The sequence below is a fragment of the Neomonachus schauinslandi genome, chromosome X (assembly GCF_002201575.2).
Source record: "Neomonachus schauinslandi chromosome X, ASM220157v2, whole genome shotgun sequence".
NCBI classification, from domain to species: Eukaryota; Metazoa; Chordata; class Mammalia; order Carnivora; family Phocidae; genus Neomonachus; species Neomonachus schauinslandi.
Window position 1 is genome coordinate 15,162,824 of NC_058419.1, and position 21,638 is coordinate 15,184,461.

Genomic DNA, 21,638 nt, shown 5'->3' on the forward strand with positions numbered 1-21,638 from the left:
GTCCCAGCACCCTTTGTTGACTTCTATCCTTATAAATTTGTTACATTGTTTTATGTCTCAGAATTGGATCTATCTTGGTGAATGTTCCACGTGAGCTTGAGAAGAATATATATTTTTCTGTGGTTAGATGAAGTATTCTATAAACATAAATTAGATTACTAGATTGACAGTGCTGTCCAGTTCAGCTATATCTTTACTAATTTTCTATCTGCTGGATCTGTTGATTATTGATAGAGGGATGTTGAGGTTTCTAACCACAATAGTGGATTTATCTATTTCTCCTTTCAGTTCTATCAATGTTTGCCTCATGTATTTTGATGTTCCGTTGTTAGGTGTATTCACGTTAAGGATAGTTTTATCTTGTTGGAGAATTGGCCCTTTACCTTTATGTAATGCTCCCTCTTTATCCCTGATAGTTTTCCTTGTTCTGATGTCAGCTTTTTCTGAAATTAATGTAGATAATCCAGCTATTTTTTTTATATATCTTTTGCGTCCTTTTCCTTTTATTCTATCAATGTCTTATAGACAATATACAGTTGAGTCTTGTTTTTGTTTTTGTTTTTGTTTTTTTTAAAGATTTTATTTATTTATTTGAGAGAGAGAGAATGAGAGACAGAGAGCACGAGAGGGAAGAGGGTCAGAGGGAGAAGCAGACCCCGTGCTGAGCAGGGAGCCTGATGTGGGACTCGATCCCGGGACTCCAGGATCATGACCTGAGCCAAAGGCAGTCGCTTAACCAACTGAGCCACCCAGGCGCCCGAGTCTTGTTTTTTAATCCACTCTGATGATCTCTGTCTTTTAATTGGCATATTGAGACCATTTACATTTAAAGTGATTATTGATATAGTTGGATTCATGTTTACCATGTTTATAACTGTTTTCTATTCATTGTACTTGTTCTTTGTTTCTTTACTACCCCCCTTTTACTGACTTCTCTGATTTTAGTTAAATATTTTATATGATTTCATTTTATCTTCTCTCCTAGCATATTGTACTATTAAAGTGGCTCAGTCGGTTATGAATCTGACTCTTAATTATTATTATTCTCTGACACTCTTCCTTTTTATATAGATCTAAGTTTCCTTCTCTCTGAAGAACTTCTTTTAACAATTTTTGCAAGGGTGGTCTACTGGTCATAATTTCCCTCAGTTTTTGTTTGCCTGAGGAAGTATTATTTCTCCTTCACTATTTTTTTTAAGTAGGCTCCACTCCCGGCATGGAGCCCAATGCGGGGCTTCAACTCATGACCCTGAGATCAAGACCCGAGCTGAGATTAAGAGTCGGACTCATAAGTGACTGACCCACCCAGATGCCCCTCTCCTCCACTTTAAAAAAACTTTTCCCTTTTATTTTTATTGTGGCAAAAATACATATATGGCATGAGATCCACCCTCTTTTTTTTTTTTTTAAAGATTTTATTCATTTATTTGAGAGAGAAAGTGTGAGAGAGAGAAAGCACGTGAGGGGGGAGGGTCAGAGGGAGAAGCAGACTCCCCGCTGAGCAGGAAGTCCGATGCAGGACTCCATCCTGGGACTCCATCCTGGGACTCCAGGATCATGACCTGAGCGGAAGGCAGATGCTTAACCGACTGAGCCACCCAGGTGCCCCAGAGATCTACCCTCTTAAACAAATTTTTAAGTGTAAGAACAGTAAGCAATGGGATTTTTCTCCAATCTTTACCATGAGAACTTGCATGGGCTCTTAGATGCAAAACCCACAGAAGTCTTGGGATCCCAAGACTGGGTCGGGAGTTTTTAACTGCCCAGCTAGTCCACACTTAGACTCTTAAAATTCATCAAAATTAGCATTTGAGTGTTGCAACTAGTTACTGGCTCCCGTGGCTTCTCCTTCAGGGAAGTGGATCTCTGTTTTAATTCTCTGTATTTACCGGTCCTTCCAGATTTGGAAGGGGGTGGTTTTCCCTGTGATCTCAATTCCCAGTGGATCTAAGAAAAGTCATTGATTTTCAGATAGTTCAGTGTTTTTTCTTGTGAGAATAGTAATGATGCCCTCCAAACTCTTTACATGTCAGAGCTGAAACCAGAAGTCTTTCAGTGATTTTTTGAATTCCTTTTTTTGGTGGTTGCTCAGAGACTTTCTATATATATATATATATATATATATATATATATATATATATGTTAACTTACCAGAATCTCCTTTATATTCACACTAACTTAATTCTAGTGAGATATACTAATGTTATTCCTTGTATAGCTCTGTGTCCTCTTCCCTTTTTGGGGCTACTATTGTTATACATATTACATCTCTATGCTACAAACCCAGTAACATTGCTATAAATATTATTTGATGTAATTTTATGTGTATTAATGAAACTGAGAGAGGAAAGGAGAACAAGAATATATTTAGAGCATCTGTTCCATTAACATTCTCATTTACTATGTGTTTTATTTCTTCCTATGGATTTGAGTTACTATCTGGTATCATGGTATCCAATAGAGCTTTCCTCCCACCCACCTCCACTGTGCTGTGGTTGTAAAATATATTACATTTCTATATGTTACAGGCCCCATGATATGATTATATGAAATTGCATTATACATTTGTGTTTATATTAGTTAAGAGAAAAAGGAGAAATAGGTATTTATACTGTCTTTCATAATTGCATGATTACCTTTGCTGGTGCTCTTTTTTTCTATGTGGATTTGAATTTACATCTGGATTTACTTGATTTTATCATCTAACTTTCATATTTCTTGTAAGGTGGGTCTTCCAGCAAAGAATTCTCTGTTTTTGTTTATTGGGGAATGTTTTCTTTCCACCTACATTTTTGACAGATAGTTCGGATGGATATAGAATTCTTGGTGGGCAGTTTTGTTTCTTTTTTTTTTTTTTTTTAAAGATTTTATTTTTTTATTCATGAGAGACAGAGCGAGAGAGAAAGGCAGAGGGAGAAGCAGGCTCCCAAGGAGCAAGGAGCCCGATGCAGGACTCGATCCCAGGACCCTGCGATCATGACCTGAGCCAAAGCCAAACGCTTAACCATCTGAGCCACCCAGGTGCCCTAGTTTTGTTTCTTTACTTTGAGTATGTCATTTCACTGCCTCCGGGCCCTTATTAATTCTGAGGAGAAATTAGCGGTTATTCTTATTCAGGTTCCATAGCCCATGATGAGTTGTTTTTCTCTTTCTCTTTTGTTTTTGTCTCTCAGCATTTTTACTATAATTTGTATGTGGATCTCTTTGCATGTCTCCTACTTGGAATTCATTGAGCTTCTTGGCTATGTAGAGTAACATTTTCCTCAAGTTTGGGAAGTTTTCAGTCATTTTTTTTTTCAAATATTTTTTTCTGCTCCATTCTCTCTCTCTCCTCTCATTTAGGACTCTCAAGATGCATGTCTTATTGTGCTTAAAGATGTCCCACATTTCTCTGAAGCTGGTTCATTTTTCTTTATTTGTTCCCCCCGCCCCCCGTTTTCTCAGATTGCATTATCTCTATGAATCTATCATTAAAGTCACTGATTCTTTCTTTTGCCCGTTCAGATCTACCATCGAGCAGCTCCAGCGAATTTTAAAATTTCAGTTACTGTACTTTTTTTTTTTTAAAAGGTTTTATTTATTTATTTGAGAGAGAGAGAATGAGAGAGAGCACATGAGAGGGGGGAGGGTCAGAGGGAGAAGCAGACTCCCTGCCGAGCAGGGAGCCCGATGCGGGACTCGATCCCGGGACTCCAGGATCATGACCTGAGCCGAAGGCAGTCGCTTAACCAACTGAGCCACCCAGGCGCCCCAGTTACTGTACTTTTTAACCCTAGAATTTCCATTTGGTTCTTTTTTTTTTTTTTTTAATAATTTGTTTCTTTACTGATACTCTCTGGTGAGACATTGTCATTATAGCTTCCTTTAATTCTATAAGCATGGTTGGTTTCCTTTTGTTCTTAGAACACATTTATAATGGCTACTTTGAAGTCTTTGTTGACAAGTCTTTTGTCACTCTCACAGACAACTTCTGTTGTCTCTTTTTATCTCCTATATATGGGTCACACATTCCTGTTTCTTTGTGTGTTACCTATTTTTTTGTTGTTGAAAACTAGACACTTTATGCAATAATTTTAGGTTTAGCAACTCTGGACACTGATTCCTTTCTCCCCTCTTGGGGCTGTGTTTTTTGTTGTTGTTTGCTTCTTTGTTTGTCTAGTGACTTGATAGACTCTTCTAGTGAGGTCTGTTTTGCCCACAGTGTGCACCTCTGATGTCATTCCTCGGAGGACCCAGCCTTGGTCATGCACACAGTCATCCTGAAAGGACAGTGGTTTTATTAGCAGGGTTCTCTTTGCCCATCTTGCCCTGATTTTCCTGATAAGCTGTCTACCTCAGTTCCATATCGATTCCAGCTGTTAGGCTCCACTAATTTCCGGCTGATTGCTCTCATGTTTTTGACAATTCCCTGGGGGCATAAATTGATCTGTCATCTGATCCAACGAAGTAGCTTTTGAGACCAGTCTTTGAAGTTTGTTTTGACCCTTCTTAGCTGTCTCTTTCCTTGGTTCTTTCTTGTGACCTAACTGGCCTAGGGTTTAGATTCTTGCTCTTAATTAAGAAGAACTGCCAGCATCCTCTTATTTGCTTGCCACCAAAATCTTCATTGTTTTTGCAAGAGCCTTTAGGCTTGGATTTCCCCCACACTCTTTTTCTTTTTTCCTTTTTTTTTTTTTTAAAGTAGGCTCTACCGCCAATGTGGGGCTCAAGCTCATGACCCCTGAGATCAAGAGTCACATAATCTACCAACTGAGCCAGCCAGGCGCCCCTCCCCCCCCACTCTTTTTCAACTAAAACCAGTTCCTCTGGGGAGAGCTTCAGAACTCTCTGTTCCTATAGGCTGTCTTCCTCCCTGGGCAAAATCTTTGTGCCACTAGCCTCTGGTCTTCTCTGCTTGCCTCTCCCAGCATAGAACCTCTGCCCAACAAGTGAGTGGGGGTGAGGGTGTTGGGTCCCAGTGTTTTCAGCCTGCCAGTCCTGGGGTAGAGCCTCCTCCCTATGTGAGCGGGGGGCTGAGTAGAGAAGGAAGCCTCCAACCTCTCAGCCACACTGGCCAAGAATTGGCTTCTTCAGCTCAAAGTGGGTTTGTATGGGGATTAAATGAGATAATGTCTACAAGGGACCCAGTATCTAGCACAAGGTAGTTGTAGCCACTCCTTATTTCTACTGTATTCATCTTCTACTGGCTACTAGCTGCTTTTTAGAAGAAAGGTATGCGGTATTTCCAGCAGACAAAAAACAGAGATAAAATCAAGTCACCAGTCAGCTTAACAAATTCTAACTGCAGTTGGAGTCCTGTGTGTACTCTCTCCTATTTCCTGCTCCTTCCTGCTCCTCCCTCCCATGCCACAGGGAACCACAGTCCTGAATTTGGTTTTATCATTTCCAGGAATGTTTTTGTACTTTACTACCTATCTTCAATAAAGAAAAAAAAAAAAGATCCAGAAGCATTTTTCCTGTGGTGGATACATAAACATCTTGTGTGTATAAGGGCAAATTTCTTAATACCAATAAAAAGAGATGCCCCTCTTTTCCTTTTAATCTGAGAATAGCAATTCCAGAAAGAAATGGTAGTGTTCAGAGAAGTTTCTATTGTAACTCTGTGTGCTGAAATGTTACTGACTGCATTTACCCACATTAGGAATTTAATTTTATAATAACAGTACAGATCCCTTCAAACATTATGATTTAAAGTTAATTTAGAGGTTCTCAACTTTGGGGGGATTATCATATCCTATTTGCTTCATTTTGGTTAGTGGTGTTTTTTGAGAATCTTAAAATATCCCTTGAAATGATGGAAGACTCATTGGAGTCCCATAGAACTGAATTTTTAATCTTACCTGTAATTTGCATGGAAGGTGTAAAAATTAAATTGAAATGCTTGGGGGTTTCCCCAGATGTGCTTCTAATATAATCTCAGCTCTGTTACATGCATCTTGTGGTGATTTATGCTGGCTAGTAGAGGCAAGGCAGAGTTGAATGAAATTTACAGAAATTTCGGTCTAAAATCCTGTTTTATTGTCTTTTTTAAAAAAGATTGATTTATTTACTTTAGAGAGGGTGAGTGGGGGGAGGGGCAGAGGGAGAGGGAGAGAGAAACTGTAGCCGACTCACTGCCCAGCATGAAGCCCCATGTGGGGCTCCATCCCATGACCCTGAGATCATGACCTGAGCTGAAACCGAGTCGGATGCTTAACCGACTGAGCCGCCCAGGCGCCCCTAAAATCCTGTTTTAGATGAAGGTGTCAGCTGAAACAAGGACATCGGTGGATTTCTGTTCTTTCCCTGCTGAATCTGTGGGTGATTAGACACTGGAAAATCCCTCCAGCCTGAGCAGGCCAGTCAGTTGAAGTTCTTCCCTTCAGCCTGCAGATGGCAGTATCATACCAGCAACGCGCCTGACATTTGGCAAAGATCTACAGCTTTAAAGTTCACGGCCTGTTGGCACCTTGTTAAAAATGTAGTAATGTATTAGCTGAATATGGGTATAGAAGCAGACCCCAACTTTGATGTGTCCCCATATTTACATATATTTGAATGGCTGCCCCAGTCTTTTGTTATCCCCTGGTTGAGGTCTTTTGGGGTTTCCCCTCTCTCTCCCCTTCAGTCTTCTTACTGTAGCTCTTGTTTCTTCCTGGGAATAAGCTCTCTCTTACAAAAATACCCACCTCTCTCCCTTGCTTTGGTGTGGCTCCCATCCTTTTCACGAGGGAAAGGGATCCGGATTGAAAGAGAGAGCAAGGAGAGGGGAGAGTGAGTGCTAAGACAGGTCTGAAGTCCATTGCAGCGACAGACACCACTGCGTTACCACTGTGCCCTTTTCCTCTTGCTAGTTGTCACTCTGTTTACCCTGTTGTCAGCAATGAAGACTTTGAGCAAAACCCAGAGTTGTGTTATGTACTTGCTTTGGGGACAAGGAGCGTAGGGACCATTCTGAGACTGGATTTGGTCCTGTCTGTGACTTTGAGGAACCGGGAAAGGGAGTGAGATTGATCACAAATAAAAAGTGGTGGGGACAAAAAAGAAGCAGACAGCCTGCTCTCTGGGACTAGATTAATGAAAAAGGGATAATAGGGATCCACCCAACTCAGTTGCGGGATCCCTGGGATTTTCCACTGGCCAGAGGCCTGGGGCCTTCAGCTCCTCAGGCCTCACTTCCCCCTTTCCAGTGATTTCCATGATAGGGGTGTGGGCAGGAGGGTGTGTGGGGGGGGGGGGGAATATCTGATCCTTTTCCGGATGTTCTAGGTAGACCTCTCATCATTCAAAGTAGAAATCTATGCAAAGATTCCACAGAAACACTCTCATATGATATGGTTAAGCTCTGTAGAGGTATTAGAAGGTAAGATAGTTTCCTGGAGCCTTCCAGCCCAAGCCAGAGCATCCCAGAGCCCCATGCACCCTGCATTCTGTGAGATAAACGTATGTTGAGTCTAAGACAGCATTTATACATTGAGAACTGCTTCTCTTGTATCACATCATGTGTACAGAACATGTGAAGCTTGAAAAACAAGCCTTAACCCATTGACATTTCCAACAGGCTGTATAAAATTAAAAACCGCACTTTAAAGACAGCTTGTTCTTTGGTACAACAATATAGAGTTTTACGTTTTTGTATAATGACATTAATTTGTGGATTAAGTTTATTTGGCTCAGTAAAATGTGTCTTGCAGGATCTAGTTATTGTAATGGGCAGCAGCTTTATTAAGGTAGTTTTATTCTTTTGTTGCACAGTAAAATGTTCATTTCCTCCCAACAGCCAATGAATGTGTGTTAAATTGTAAAATAAAAAAAAAACAACCTCTTTTATAATATTTAGCAAGCCTAAAAGTTAGAATGCTGCATGGAAAGTAATAACAAAGTACATGTTAGTATTTGCTTTTAATTGTCGCAAGCCTTGTATCAATTAGAGTAGAACATTGAGGACGGGGGGGGGGCACTTATTCGGTTATGGAAAGAAAAAATAAGACTTGTTTACCAAATTGAAAAGAAATTAGGAAAGTGATTTTCTCTAAATTATATTTCTACTCAAATACACTCTCCAAATTCAAGTATTTTCCTAATTATATTTTATATGCAATGAATTTTTAAGCCTCTTTGTGCACTTTATGTTCTTGGTTGGAAATTTAACCTCAATTGAGTTTCCATTAAGCTGGAAATCACAGCTTAATGGTAGTTTCTAAAGATGTGATTTTAGCAAGGTATTTGCCTTGGCACAGTAATAATAGTAATACAAATGCATTTACAAACTACTTAAGTTTACAAAATCCTTTTCTATACAGAGGCGTGTGGTGTCATGGAAAGACTTGAGGGTTTGACTTCAGACCTGGGCACAAACCCCAACTTAGCCATTTACTTCCGATTACTCACTCTTCCTGAGACTCAGGTTTCTCATCTGTAAAATGAGGATAACACCTGGGTTGAAAGGGCCGTTGCACATATTAAGTAGGATTAAACGCACTCCCGAAGACCTTACCATGAAACAGTCACCTTCCAAACCCCAATGGCGAATCTTCAGAATTTTAGTAGGAAGTAGGTTTGAGTCAGCTGAGGTCAGGTAACTGATCCAGGGTCACCAGCCCTGTTTTATGACTCCAGGTCCAGGGCACCTCCTTCCTCCCAGGGGCTTCTGGGGCAAAAACAGATACAATCCTCCGCGTGGCTTGTCAGGTGTGACCACTCAGACGTGATCCAGCTTCCGTGAAAGCAGTGATTCCCAGCCCATTTTCCCTCTGACATACGTGTGACCCCACATGGCTCCCGGTTGCCAGGGCATTAGTCGAAACCCCATCCCTTCCTCTCCCACCCACAAAAGCCCAAGGAGGGAGTGTGTCTATGAATAGGGGTAACCTGCAATCCACCCCATCCCTTCCCCCTCTCAGTGTTTTACTGCTGATAGCAAGTCTCTTTGAACATGTTTCACCACTGATTGCAACACGCCATGGTTAGGCACTGTCCTGCCTGAGCTGTCTTCTAGGGAGAATAAGTAAGTCATTTTGTAGTGGAGGGTTCGTGAAAGAGTGAGGAGAGAGATGGGTGGGACCCGTGGGAGGCTAGAAAGTGCAGGCTCAGGTTTGCAGGCAAGCAGGGGTTCCTGAGTAGAAAGCAACAGGATTAGAGCGGTGGTCTGCAGGACGGCTGGGAAGCCAAAAAGCCCAGGAGCCAGGAGACCAGTTGGACTCCTGGAGTGAACCAGATGGGAGGAGATAAAGGTCTGAACCGAGGCAGTGGCAGTGCGAATGGAAAGGAATAAACTTGAGACTGATTAGATATGCACGGGCAAGCAAGGAGGCAAAAGGGGCCAAGGCAGAAGCAGAAGTTTCAGAACATGCCATCCCGTAGGCAGTGGGGGTCCTTGCACAAATGAATATTAAAATGAGCTTGCAGCCCCAGGACTCGGTATCACGTTGCTGGAAAGGAGACACTCCAGATGGTGCAAAAAGGAAGAAAGAAAAAGCACAAGCTTATAGGGTAGAGTTCGTGACATACGAATAGTCTTTTTCCTTTAACCAAGCTGCCGCCTTATAGAACTGTCTGTGCAGCCCTGCTGCACTGGTTTCAGATCCTAGGCTAAGTGACTTTGTGGTTAGTCAGACACACATGCAGCTATCTGAGTTTTGAACTTGATTCTGAACATTACAAGTGGGTGCCCGGTGATAGGGAGTATGTGGTGAGTTGCTACCCTTGGCAATTGACCAGTCAATAACTAGAACGTTTGAAGTGACTAAAACCGTACGTTGAGGCCATCTGGTAGACTGTATGTCCCATGTCCGTGGGGGTAGTCTCCTTAAGGGCAGGGATTTTTGTTTTGTTCACTGCTGTATCCCCCAGCAGAGACCAGAGCCCGTTACTTAGTAGATGTCAATAAAGGATTGTCGTACGAGCAGAGGAAGCTGGGGGTCCTGAGCCCCAGTGCTGGACACAAGGCTGATTACATAGCAGGAACTCAATAAAGGTTTACTGAACGGAGTTGACGTGAATCGGACGGCATTTGGATTAATGAAACTTATTTCTGTTCGGTTTTATATTGTGCGAAATACAGGAAAATAATAGTCTTCTAATAATAAATCAATAATTTGGTTGATAATTCTTTACTTGGAACACGAAGCAGTAACAAAACCATGGTCGTTCTTTTGCTAGTGATGATCTGGAACAGTTCATGGAAAGTCAAGGTGCATCCAGCCCAGGTATCCTCATTTTAACAACCAGCCTCAGCAAACCATTCATGCGACTGGAAAAGTATGTTACTCTCTTGCAAGAGTTGGAACGGCATATGGAGGTAAGGGAAGGCAAGGTATGGGCCTCTGCTCTGGAGGAAGCCGCCAGTCTCCCTCCAGACTAACCTCACTGAGGAATTCAGAAAAAGCCTTGGTTTCGCATTTTACTTGATCCAGTCTTCCCTCTTGCTGGGCTTCTAGTTTCCCTCTTAATGCAGTGAAATAAAAAGGGGGCATTCTTCCCCACCCCCCCTGCTGAAGATTTTTTTATTTTTACTTATTTATTTTTTCCACTTGTATTGGGGTGTGATTGACATAAAAACTGTATATGTTTAGGTTGTACAATGGGATTTTTTTAGGTGTACAATGGGATGGCTGAATATATGTAGAGATTGTGAAATGATTACCATGAGCAAGTTAATTCACACCTCTGTCAATTCACAGAGTCATTAATTTTTTTCCTTTACTACTAAATATTCATGATCATTTTCCCTCCCAGCCTCGGTGCTGCTGCTTTTTTCAAGTTGACTTACGTTTTCCTCCTCTGTAGATGGTGGTTCAGTCAAAATCGACCAAGAACTTCTGTTGTTCTGGTCTATGAACCAACCTGATTTGGGGAGATAAACAAAGCAAAACAATAGAAAATATAAATATCACTTTCACTACAGACAGGGTTAAATATCTCGAGAGCCCTGTGATCATTAAGCTTTCTGACTCTGGATTATGCTGGAACATTCTGGAATCTCCTTAAAGATTTATAAATGGGTCCAGTATTAGTTTATCTGTGTTTGTATCCATGGACCTACATCAAAGTTCCCTCACATTTGTGTTTATCAACTTAGAGTTGACTGGCAACAAGGCCTGATCATGGAATACTGTTTCAGCAAGAGGCCTGATCCTTTTATTAAAAACCAGTCAACAGGGATAGCTTCTGGAGTCGTCCTTGCGCCATCGAGCACGGGTGTTTGAGGTGTGGGTGGGAGAGGAGGGCCCTCTGAAGGAGGCTGCGTTTACCCTAGTTGCTCTTCCTGTGTCTGGGGAAAGGTTTTGAGGTTTTAAAGGGTTTGATTATCTTTAAAGAAAAAGGTTGCACGCTGCCGGTCTTGTCAGCATTTGTAAGGATTGAAAGCACGTCCTCTGAGCAAAACACACTCAGTTGGAGGCGGAGAAGCCCCAGATGCGCCCCCACCCCCCCACTGCCTGGACCCTCTATCTTGGGCTTCCTTGAATTGGAGCCCATCTACACTCCTGCCTTCCATTTCCCACCATCAGCTAACCACACCCTCCCTCAGCGCTAGTTCGCCATCTGCTGAGATGCTTTCTCCTGACCTGGGTCCGTTCGGCTCTGTGTCTTCTTACCGAAGGCTGGTGGAGCAGCAGATTTTGTCCTTCCGTTATTCCAGCTGAATCCCAGAGGTTAGGTAGACATCTACCCCCACGTCAGGTCTACAGCCTCCCCAAGAATCTCCCCTTTCCCTTCATGAGCAGTCATGAACGTAAGGATTCCTCAAAGCCGTTCTTGAACCTGTCCGCTTGCCGGGGTCGTAAGTACCACGGAATTGCAGACCATAGGTACTACCATGGCTTACAAAGGAGCACAATGGTATAAAACCTGGAATTTTGTTCCCACCTGCCATGTTGAGCCTGCAGAGGGAAAATGGAAGGATTGTGAAGGAAAGTGAAATGGGATTGATTTTTCTCTACCCACCACTCGGTTCCCACAGTTCCCTACCTCTTGTCATTTATTAACAACATGGCCTGATGATGGCCCCCGACTGCCGATTAGTTATTATCTAGAGTCTCAGGAACCACACCTAGGATGTTGTTGCCAAATCCGTGAAGCGCCACCAGCTGTCTTCGTTTCTTGGTCACTTGCTCACTGGAGGTGCTGAGATGCCAAATGCTCAAGTGCTGTCTTATTTTGTGATCTTTAAATTAGCCTACAGTAAAATGGACTTCCTACTTTTGGTGTGCAGTGCTGTGGCTTTTATCACATGTGTGGATTCCTGTGACCACCGCCAGCGATGGGGATGCAGGACGGTTCCATCACCCCCTCAGATTTCCTGTCTCTTTGCGGCCACACCCTCCTCCCACCCCTGACCCCTGACAACGGCTGATCTGTTCTCCTTTAATATTGTTTTACAATGTATTCCTTTAATAGGATACGCATCCAGATCATCAGGATATTCTGAAAGCAATCATAGCATTCAAAACTCTCATGGTAGGTGATGCTCTCAAATTATAATTCTCCGTTTTGTATGCTTTGTTCCTAAGAGAGTGACTTGTGTGTAACATTTCTTTCCCTATGCAAAGGTCTTTAGAATGGAAACAATAAGCTTTAGCAACAGTATCGCAGTGATTGCTTCATTTAATTTTGTCTTCCAAAAAATCATGCTTACCTATGAAAGGCTGCCAGGCTGAGGGTATAAAGCACTCACATTTGAAGTCTCTGCCACATTAAGCATTGCTGTGTAGGTGGGGGGTTTCCTTTTGTCTCTTTGTCTTTACCCCCGTGTTGTTCACCTTCTGTCTGTGTAGCTTGTCATTCACTGATTGGCATCGATACTGGATTCATCTATTTATGCCAAAAGGTGTGAGTTTATTCTTTGCATATGAAAAAGAAATCCTTCGTCAAATCTAAAAGGAGAAAACCTACCAAAATGCAATTGCTTTATATAGATTGCTATCAAAGCTACCTGTAATCTTGTATCTTGAGCGTGATGGTTAATGTCTTCTTGAACCCACTGATGTAAAACCACTTGGTGGCATTTTAGGAGAAAAGATAGTGTTACTTTGGGTGATTGATTAAATTTAGCTTCCTTTTTTAAAAGATTTATTTATTTGTCTGAGAGAGAGCACAAGCGGGAGGGGCAGAGGGAGAAGGAGAGAGAACCTCAAGCAGACTCTGCACTGAGCATGGAGCTGGATGTGGGGCTCAGTCTCACGACCCCAAGATCGTGACCTGAGCCGAAACCCAGAGTCGGGTGCTTAACCAACTGTGCCACCCAGGCACCCCAAGTTTAGCTTCATTTTAGACATTTCTGTAGCATTCCAAGTAGTTGGGATCCACGGTTAGTTATTGAGTCTTGCTATAAGCTTGTGATGGGACATTCACCATCACCTCATTTTTATTGCTGTCGAAAGATCAGTACCTGATGTGTCCACAGGTAAACAGCAAGTTGAAAACCAGAGTAAGGTATTAGGTTAAAATTGCTGTTGTCGTAGGTCAAAAACAGTTACATGGCTCAACCTAATCGAACGGCCCACTGACACCCATGGCCTTTATGACTCTTTGTGTCCCCTTTATTTTGTCCTATGTAAATTGAATGGAACATTCCTTTTTAAAAAAATAATAGGTCTCTCTGACCATTTTCCACGTTGCGAAGCTTGCTTTGATGGTCATAGTATATTTATTGCCAAGTTTAGATGCTTCACAAATGTAGCTAAAAGGGGCAGCAGAGATTGTATAGAAAACACACCCCAAAAAACTATGACATTTATTTGGAAACAGTAACATAACTAACCATATGCTCATTTTCATATTCAACTTGGAATGAATACTGTTAAATTACTCTAAGAAATAACTTCATGCTTTCTGAAGCAGTGATATTTATATATATCGTATTCATATCCCACATATTGTTTCCTGGCTTGTATTTTCAGTTTGTATGCGTAAAATTCAGTTGTATCTCTTTTTCACAGTTCTCTTAGGAGTAAAAATTAATTTAGTATTTTTTCCCCCGTACCAGTCTACTACTAGTCCCTAAAGTATAGGGCCGTGCTACAGTGAATCAAATCTATCTTATAACGAAACAAATGCATGGCCCCTGCTACCACTTTATCCTGATGTTTTGGCAAAAGTAGCTCTTCCTCACAAAACCTCTGGCTGGAGAGTTAGGATAGTGGATCTTGCTGTCTGCTGGGGACACATCATGCTGAGGAGTAGGGACTCTGGAAATCTGAAAGTCCAAAACTTCATCTCACTTTAAGTCTTGATTTGGGTCTGTTTCGCGAGAATTCCTAGTCCATTATGTTCTGCTTTGGCTCTGTAGGGGCAGTGCCAAGATCTGAGAAAGAGAAAACAGCTGGAGTTGCAGATACTTTCTGAGCCTATTCAGGCCTGGGAAGGAGAGAGTATTAAAACCTTGGGAAATGTGCTGTTTATGTCACAAGTAACGGTGCAGCAGGGAACGTGCGAGGTAAGACGTTTCAGACCTCAGTGCCATTGCTTCCATCTTTCCTCCTTCCTGTTTTTCTTCTTTGACTTGTCTTTCCGTCAAGGTCAAGTGCTTGAACGTTCAAAGAAACTGAGCAGCTCTTCCTTGTCCAGCACTCTGCTAGGTGCTGCGGGAGATAGGCGAGGGAATCCGCGGTGATCCCTGCCTTCAAGGAATGCCTTGCAAACAGATGGAAACGCAAGCTGCACCTAGCAAACAGACCCAAGTAGTCGGTGTAGCTTGTGCATATCTCCACAGTGGATTCCACAGAAGTTCGGAGAAGGGGGCGAGCAAGAAGACTTTATGGAGCTAGGACTGGAGGAGGAGGGCCACAAAGAAGAAAGGCGAGGATTTTGTAAGGTAGAGGCCATTCTTATCTCAGGAGAGAACAGGAGCGTGGCCTTTTGCCATGGGACAGTGGGGAAGCCAGTCGGTCAGGAGCAGAGGAAGCGTGCTGGGAGAGGGAAAGAGACGGAGGGAGACAGTCGGGTTTTGAGAACCCCAGGCATCGGGCAAGAGCCGTTCAGATCCACACAGCGGGCAGCAGGGAGCTGTTAGAGGCTCAAGTCGTAGAGAAACACCACGAAGGGGGAGTTGATGATGCTTAAATCTGACAAGCATGTGCGTCATGGAAACTGGAGGGGAGGGGGCTGGCCACAGAAGGACCAGCTGGGTTGCAAAGTGAGAAGCACCCCCTCCCCCCGCCCACGAAGGTGGTGGAGGAGAAAATAAAACTGCAGGGGGGCAAATCTGAGCCCCGGTTAGGAGGGCAAGTGGAGAGGAAGCAGTGACCTGTGGGCTGGAGATGATGGTGTCATCTTAGACCTGTTCACTTGCAGGTAACCAGCCGTAGGTCTCCAGGTGGAGAGATCTTGTAGGCGGCTGTACTAAGGTAGAGAAACGTGGGAGGGAGGGCAGAGTTGGAGGCAGAGATTTAGCTGTTCCTGACAGATGTGCCTTCCTAGGAAGAAAATATACAGAGAGAGGCACGGAAGGCTGAAGATGGATTATGTCTTTTAGGAAGGGGGAGGAAAGTGGTCAGCCCGCTGAGTGCTGCCGAAGGGTCAGAGGTCAAGGAGTACTGCGAGCAAGAAGAAGCCATTGGATTTCGCTAGAAGGCAGTTATTGATGACTTCGAGAGGGCAGTGGGGCCGCAGTTAGGAAGGAATCAATGGGGAGAAAAATGAAGGGAGCAAGTAACTTGGCAAGAGAACGTCAAGGCACGGGGTCCTGGCATACCTAGGAGACACTGGAGGTCCGGTTGCAGATCCCCGCCACAAAGCCAACAGCACAGTGAAGCGAGTCAAATCAAGTTTTCAGTCTTGCGGTGCATGTAAAAGTTTTCTTTACGCTGTCCTGTAGTTTATTAAGCGGGCAATAGCATTATGTCTCAACACAGTACATACCTCCATCAAAAATACTTTATTGCTAAAAAATGCTAACCATCATCGGAGCCTTCAGTGAGTCATAATCACTGATCACCAGAACAAATACAGTAATAGTGAAAAAGCTTGAAATGTGGCAAGAAGTACCAAAACGTGACAGAGATGCAAAGTGAGCAAATGCTGCTAGAAAAAATGGTGCCTGTTGGAAAAAATGGTGCCTGTAGACTTGCTCCACGCAGGGTTGGCACAGACCTTCAATCGTAAAAAAGGCAGCATCTGTGAAGCGCAGCACAGCGAGGCGGGCCCGTGTTATGAAGAAGGAGCCACAGGGGCCAGTGAAGGACAGGAGATGGGCAGATGGTAAAGGCAAAAGAGAAGAAACTAGCTAAGCAGGAGAGGCTGCTGGAAGGAGAAGGAAGAGATGAAGTGTCTACAGAAGGAAACCAAGCAAGAGAAAGATGCGAGAGGCTGCAGAGAACTTGCTAGGAGAGTGAGCCTCGAAGGATTGCCCTTCTCAAGTGCAAGGAAGGAGATGGAGAGAGGCATAAGGATCATTGTAGCTAACACGGCTGGGCGTGTAAGCCGAACAGAATTTTTTTGCACCTACTAATCGCCTATCTGTTTAAGGGGTTCAGAGAAGCCCTCCTGTGTGAAATTTCCTTTCATGCCATTTTCAGAAAGTATTTACTTCTTCCCATTACATGGGTCCGATAGTTACCTTGTTCTTACCGATTAAAAGTAGTTTTATGAATAAGAATTTAATACACATGCTAGAGCATAGGAGACTTACTATCGCCTGAAAGCCCCTTCTGTTTTGCTCCTTTTCAAAGTAAAATCATTTTCATTTTGTGACCCCAGAGCCTTGTGCCTTGGCATGAACCCTGTGACGTCTCAGGCGTGCGTACTTGGGAATGAAGCATGGTTATTTGTATCTAACTGTTACGTAGAGGAAGAAGAGAGATAAACCGTGGGTTTGTACTCCTTTCAAAGCAAAATTCAACTAGTTTGGTGCTTTGAGGTTGGGTATCTTTCTTAAAAGGTCACTGTTCGTGTTTCGTTGCCTCACAAGCTCTCTGTTACATAACAGTGACTCCTGAAAATCTTAACAAATAAAATGTCCACTTTCTGTTCTCCGCTTAGCATGTTTCATTTCACTTTAGGAAAAAGAGGAGCGGTACCTCCTGTTGTTCTCAAGTGTCTTGGTAATGTTATCTGCAAGTCCTCGGATGAGTGGCTTTATCTATCAGGTTAGTAGATTTCATATAAAGCAAATAGCAGGACCCAGAATGAAAACAGGTTTCCATCCAGATGCAATATTTCCACTATGGCATTAAAAGCTCCAGCCAGAGAACACAGAGTGTTCTGACCCTTTGTTGTAATTAAACGGCTTATAAGAACAGATGTTCCTTAGATCAGAAACCTTTATATTGCTGTAATGAGTTTATCTTCAATGTCCACTGCTCTGGTTGTGAGCTAGGTTATGAATGTTTAAATAGAACTCTAAGTCTGCAAGTGGATAAATTAGCAGCCATGTTTCACGGGCTCATCTCATATCATTATTGCTGAGAAGCTATAAAGCTGGGACCCACTCCTGTGACTGTCTGGTCGCAGTCATATCACATGATTCGGGGTTCGGAGGTGCAAGTCGTGAAACTCCTTAGGAAGTTAAACTTCCTTCAGCCTGCTCCCCAAATGTGGAGGGCCGTGAGTTACGGTTGCCTGTTATATCTGGCATAGCAATTACTGATTTTCGTAAAATTGGACTTTTTTTTTTTTTTTTGAGTCTTTACTTTGTTGACTGAGTCTCCTGCAAATGTGTTAGAAAAAAGTAAGCTGTTTGTAAATCTCCACCGTATGGTTTAGGGCGTGTTAGCAAAACACAACCCATATTTCCCCCTTGCTTTCTTGACTAATTAAAATTGAAAGCAGGGAAACATACTATCTATTGACAGGCCAGAGAAATCTGTCTAGCCGTCATTCAGCAGGGATTCCTGAGAGGGTCAGAAAAATCTAATAGACATCAGCAGAGGTGCATATAACCACAGAATTAATGGGAATGTTCTTTTTCCGATAGGGAAAAATACCAGTAGCAGGAATGGTGGTGACTAGATTAGATGAAATCGAAGGGAATGACAACACATTTGAAATCACAGGTAGGTAATTTTCTCTTTTTTCAAGAAGCTACTTGAAATCCTTTTTGAGACAAGGTGGGATTTGAATAAATAAATGCCATTATTTTCTGTGATAAGGCTATGAGTGAGCTTTACCTGGGCACGGCCTAGTATGTTAGCTCTCCCGGGATAATTAGGGTCCAGCGATAGAACAGTCTCCTGGTCACTCAGAAGCCTTGGCTTTGCCATTAGTTTCAATCTCTTCTTGCCTAAGAGAGCCACTTGTTGGGACTCAGAAATAACAAATCGGACTGATGTAAATGCACAAACCAAGCAAAATGCCAGGCCTGACGTCTCGGCCTGGGATCCCTTTTGCCAGGCCTGTGTGATTTCCACGTTTTGCACGGACACAGAACAGTGGCTGACACTGGGATGTTGGCCCCGGGGCCTTACCCCCTTCTTCCCCAGTAGGGAGCCCGAGATTAGATGTTGATTCAACTTTGAATAGTGTCTGAGGCACTACAACAGTATTCTCATGGCAGGCTGTGAACGCGATGGGCTCTGTCCTTCACTTTTTGCCCTGTGAGTTTGTTTAAAGTTTTAGACTACTTTCCTCAGATTCTGTAAGCAGTAGAAGTCAAGGACAGCTTTAGAAATCAGATACAGGTATGTACTTCCTGACTTCATGACCTGTCCCCGACATAGACGTCTCCACAGGGTTAGCCCCTAGGTGTGAACCCTCCTTAAAAACAGACACCCGAGTCTTAGTTGCGTCGAGTCTGTTTATGAAGGAGGCGAGCTCAGGCTTCTGCTCGCTCTTGTTTCCAAATGCTCCCCGACGGGCGATGCAGGTAATGTAGAGAGAACCGTGATCCACTGCGGCAGCAACCAGGACTTGCAGGAGTGGCTGGAGCAGCTCTGCCGACTGATCCGGGGGCCTGCCTCCTGCAGTTCGTTATCCAAGACCTCATCATCATCTTGCAGCGGTCATTCCGTAAGTGGTCCACTCGCGCTGTCCGGGGATTGTTGAGGCTCTCGTCAGACCTGCCTGCAGAGGACTTATGAGAAGCAGTGAGCATGCCCTTAGTCTTCAGCTCATCTATATTTGTAGGCTTCAAAGTACAGTAAAACCTCTCGAATTCTCATTTCTTGTTTTGGAGGGAGACCCATCCAAATTAAGACAAAGGTGTACCAAGAGGTGTGCACTTTTGTTTGACAGTATTAAGGGACTCCCCCGCCCCGACTGCCGGCAAAGTTTTTCTCATCACAAGTCCCGCTAAGATATTTCAGTGATACACGAAATTCATTTTAATTAGCGACCGTTAGTCTCCTTTTCATTGTATGCTGAGTCAAAACACAGAGTTTCCCTTCCGCATTACTTAAGCCCCGCCATGCAATCTCATCGATGCTACCACATTCACTAGGTCACCTTCGAGGGTAAACTTTCAGCGTTGCCTTCTTCTGAGTTATCGCAACTTTGGAATTCCTGGAATTGGAATCAATGAGATTTTACCGTACTTGCTGAGTGAGAGTGAAGGTTGCCGTGTTGTCTGTTAACACTCAAACTGGTGATGCCAAAACTCCAGTCTCAAGCACTGTGTGTTGTGGTGGGAAGAACGAGGGCTTTGGCATCAGACCTGAGTTCAAATCTTGGCTTTGTCAGTCGCCAGCTAGTTACTTTGCCGAGGTTTGTCTTTGGTCGTTCCGCTGAAATAACCTATTTTGGCACCTAGTCGAGCGCCCAGTGCATGACTGAACCCATTCAGTCTTGACTCTGCTTTCCTCTCTTCTAAAGGAAAGCCACCCCTGGCTTGAGTGAAATTCTAGAAGAGAGAGGGAAGACAGGATCATAGGATGTTGAGTCAATGTGGTGCTGTTCCTTAGAGACCCCATAAGCCGGACTGGAAAGTGCCAGTTCTCAAACTGGAGACTTTTGTTTGCCCACCTTTCCTTTTCTATGGCTGGCTTTGCTGATCCAATGACACTGTTGCTGTTCTCTCGCCGTGTGGCCCAAGGTCGGGTTCAGATGGCAGATTGCCAACATCTCATCAGACATTTTCCCAGTCTTTTAGCTCTACTGGACAGCCCCGAGGACCCCTGGAACCTCCTCAAATTATAAAACCGTGGAGTTTAAGTTGTCTACGACCTGCACCTCCACTTAGACCATCAGCAGCACTAGGTTATAAAGAGGTAATTTTGCTACCTATGGTATAAAATGCTTCTGACAAGCTCATTTCATAGCTCATTACAAATAGTTCTGTGGCAATGTGCTAGAATTTATGCTAGGGGATAGATGTCAGTCACTTGTGAATTGTTAGACTCAGGGATTTCTTATGTTTTAATTTCCCGTTTCTCCAGTGTCCCTGTACAGATATTTATCAAATATCCACAGGGTTTATGTGCACTGCCTGAGTTCCCTGGTCCCCTCCTAAAGTGCCTCTGCTTCACCTTTCTGATGACACGACAGTTGTATACTTTGGTAATCACATCCACACGTCTCAAACAAGAGCCACTTCATTCGACCTGAATTTCCACCCAAGCAGACCCAATTCTGCATTTTTGGATCATTTTGATCTATTAAGCCAAACCAGGAAAGTCATATGGGACCAGGCCATGAGTCTGAACTATGAGGGCCTGGACTTTTTGTTGCAGTTGGGAAGGGAAAAGAATTTAATGAAAAGAATGTCTTTTAAGCAGAGGCTTTTAGGCAACAACCTTAAAGGGCATTGGATATTTGGGTAGTGTGGGCACTTGAAGGTTCTTTCTATTTTTTCCTGAAAGTTGCAGTCAGGAAATGTCAGTCACTCGCTCCTGTGATTGTGGAGTGTTACTTTTTCCATCCAAACAGTGTTTTTAATTTTTTTTTTCCCCTAAGCTGTTTCTCATCATTTCAGCTTTCAGTAAAGAGCCTCATTTATTAGGAACTCTTCTTTACCTAGGTCTTACCGAGTGAAGGTTTAAGTCCGTGATGGTTATGAGGCGCATCTTAGAATTAGGGGGCAAAGACAGCATATATTTCTATTTCGAACATGTGTTTTGATGCGTGACACAGATTTAGCTCAATTTTAAATTTGTCCCGATCTCAAACACCATGCTGCTGTTTTGATTAATTGTTGCCTCCGAGTGCAGTAAAAATAAAACAGTCTTTGGACACCGGAGGATTTTTTGATCGTTTCAGCTGGGCACGACAGAAGAAATAATGCTCGAGCTGAATCCTTATTATGTACCTCTGTCCAGAATTGGGCCAGGAAATAGTCCCACAGGTTTGCTTTGGAAATCGACCAGTGATACCCGCAGGCATCCAATTTTCTTCTCTGATTACGTAAACCAGGAGTGCCACGTCATAGTTACCTGGGTCCCCTTTTTAACGATGGATATTTTGTAATTGTCAGTTACTAAGTTCAAATGCAGGTGAGCCTTGAAGGGTTAAGTTGACTTAATCCTTCACAGAACTAATCCATTAAAACTAAGGCCTGATCATGTTGTTTCCGCTGGGAGAAGAGAGTTATTAATATATTCTTACTGCATAGTGTGTATTTCGGTTATTTTCAGTATTTGTTATTCCGCACAGAACTGTATTCCCTGGGCTTTTGCATGATGATATTGCATCTGAGACTAATGTGGGAAACATGATGATATTCTCTCTGTGTAATTGATGATAACACTAACATTTCAAATGTTGTTTTAGAATTATTGATAAATGGATTT

At 43.1% G+C, this 21,638-nt stretch overlaps 1 protein-coding gene across 1 annotated transcript in view; it reads left to right on the forward strand.

The window, feature by feature from the left end:
- The window catches only part of ARHGEF6 (Rac/Cdc42 guanine nucleotide exchange factor 6), a 97,176-nt gene that overhangs the window by 65,829 nt on the left and 9,709 nt on the right, over positions 1 to 21,638 (forward strand). Inside the window, exons 10-16 of the mRNA XM_044911999.1 lie at positions 10,141 to 10,279; positions 12,379 to 12,438; positions 14,270 to 14,416; positions 16,980 to 17,066; positions 17,894 to 17,972; positions 18,782 to 18,924; positions 19,995 to 20,120. Coding sequence (XP_044767934.1) covers positions 10,141 to 10,279; positions 12,379 to 12,438; positions 14,270 to 14,416; positions 16,980 to 17,066; positions 17,894 to 17,972; positions 18,782 to 18,924; positions 19,995 to 20,120 — 781 coding nt within the window. The remainder of the gene's footprint in view (positions 1 to 10,140; positions 10,280 to 12,378; positions 12,439 to 14,269; positions 14,417 to 16,979; positions 17,067 to 17,893; positions 17,973 to 18,781; positions 18,925 to 19,994; positions 20,121 to 21,638) is intronic.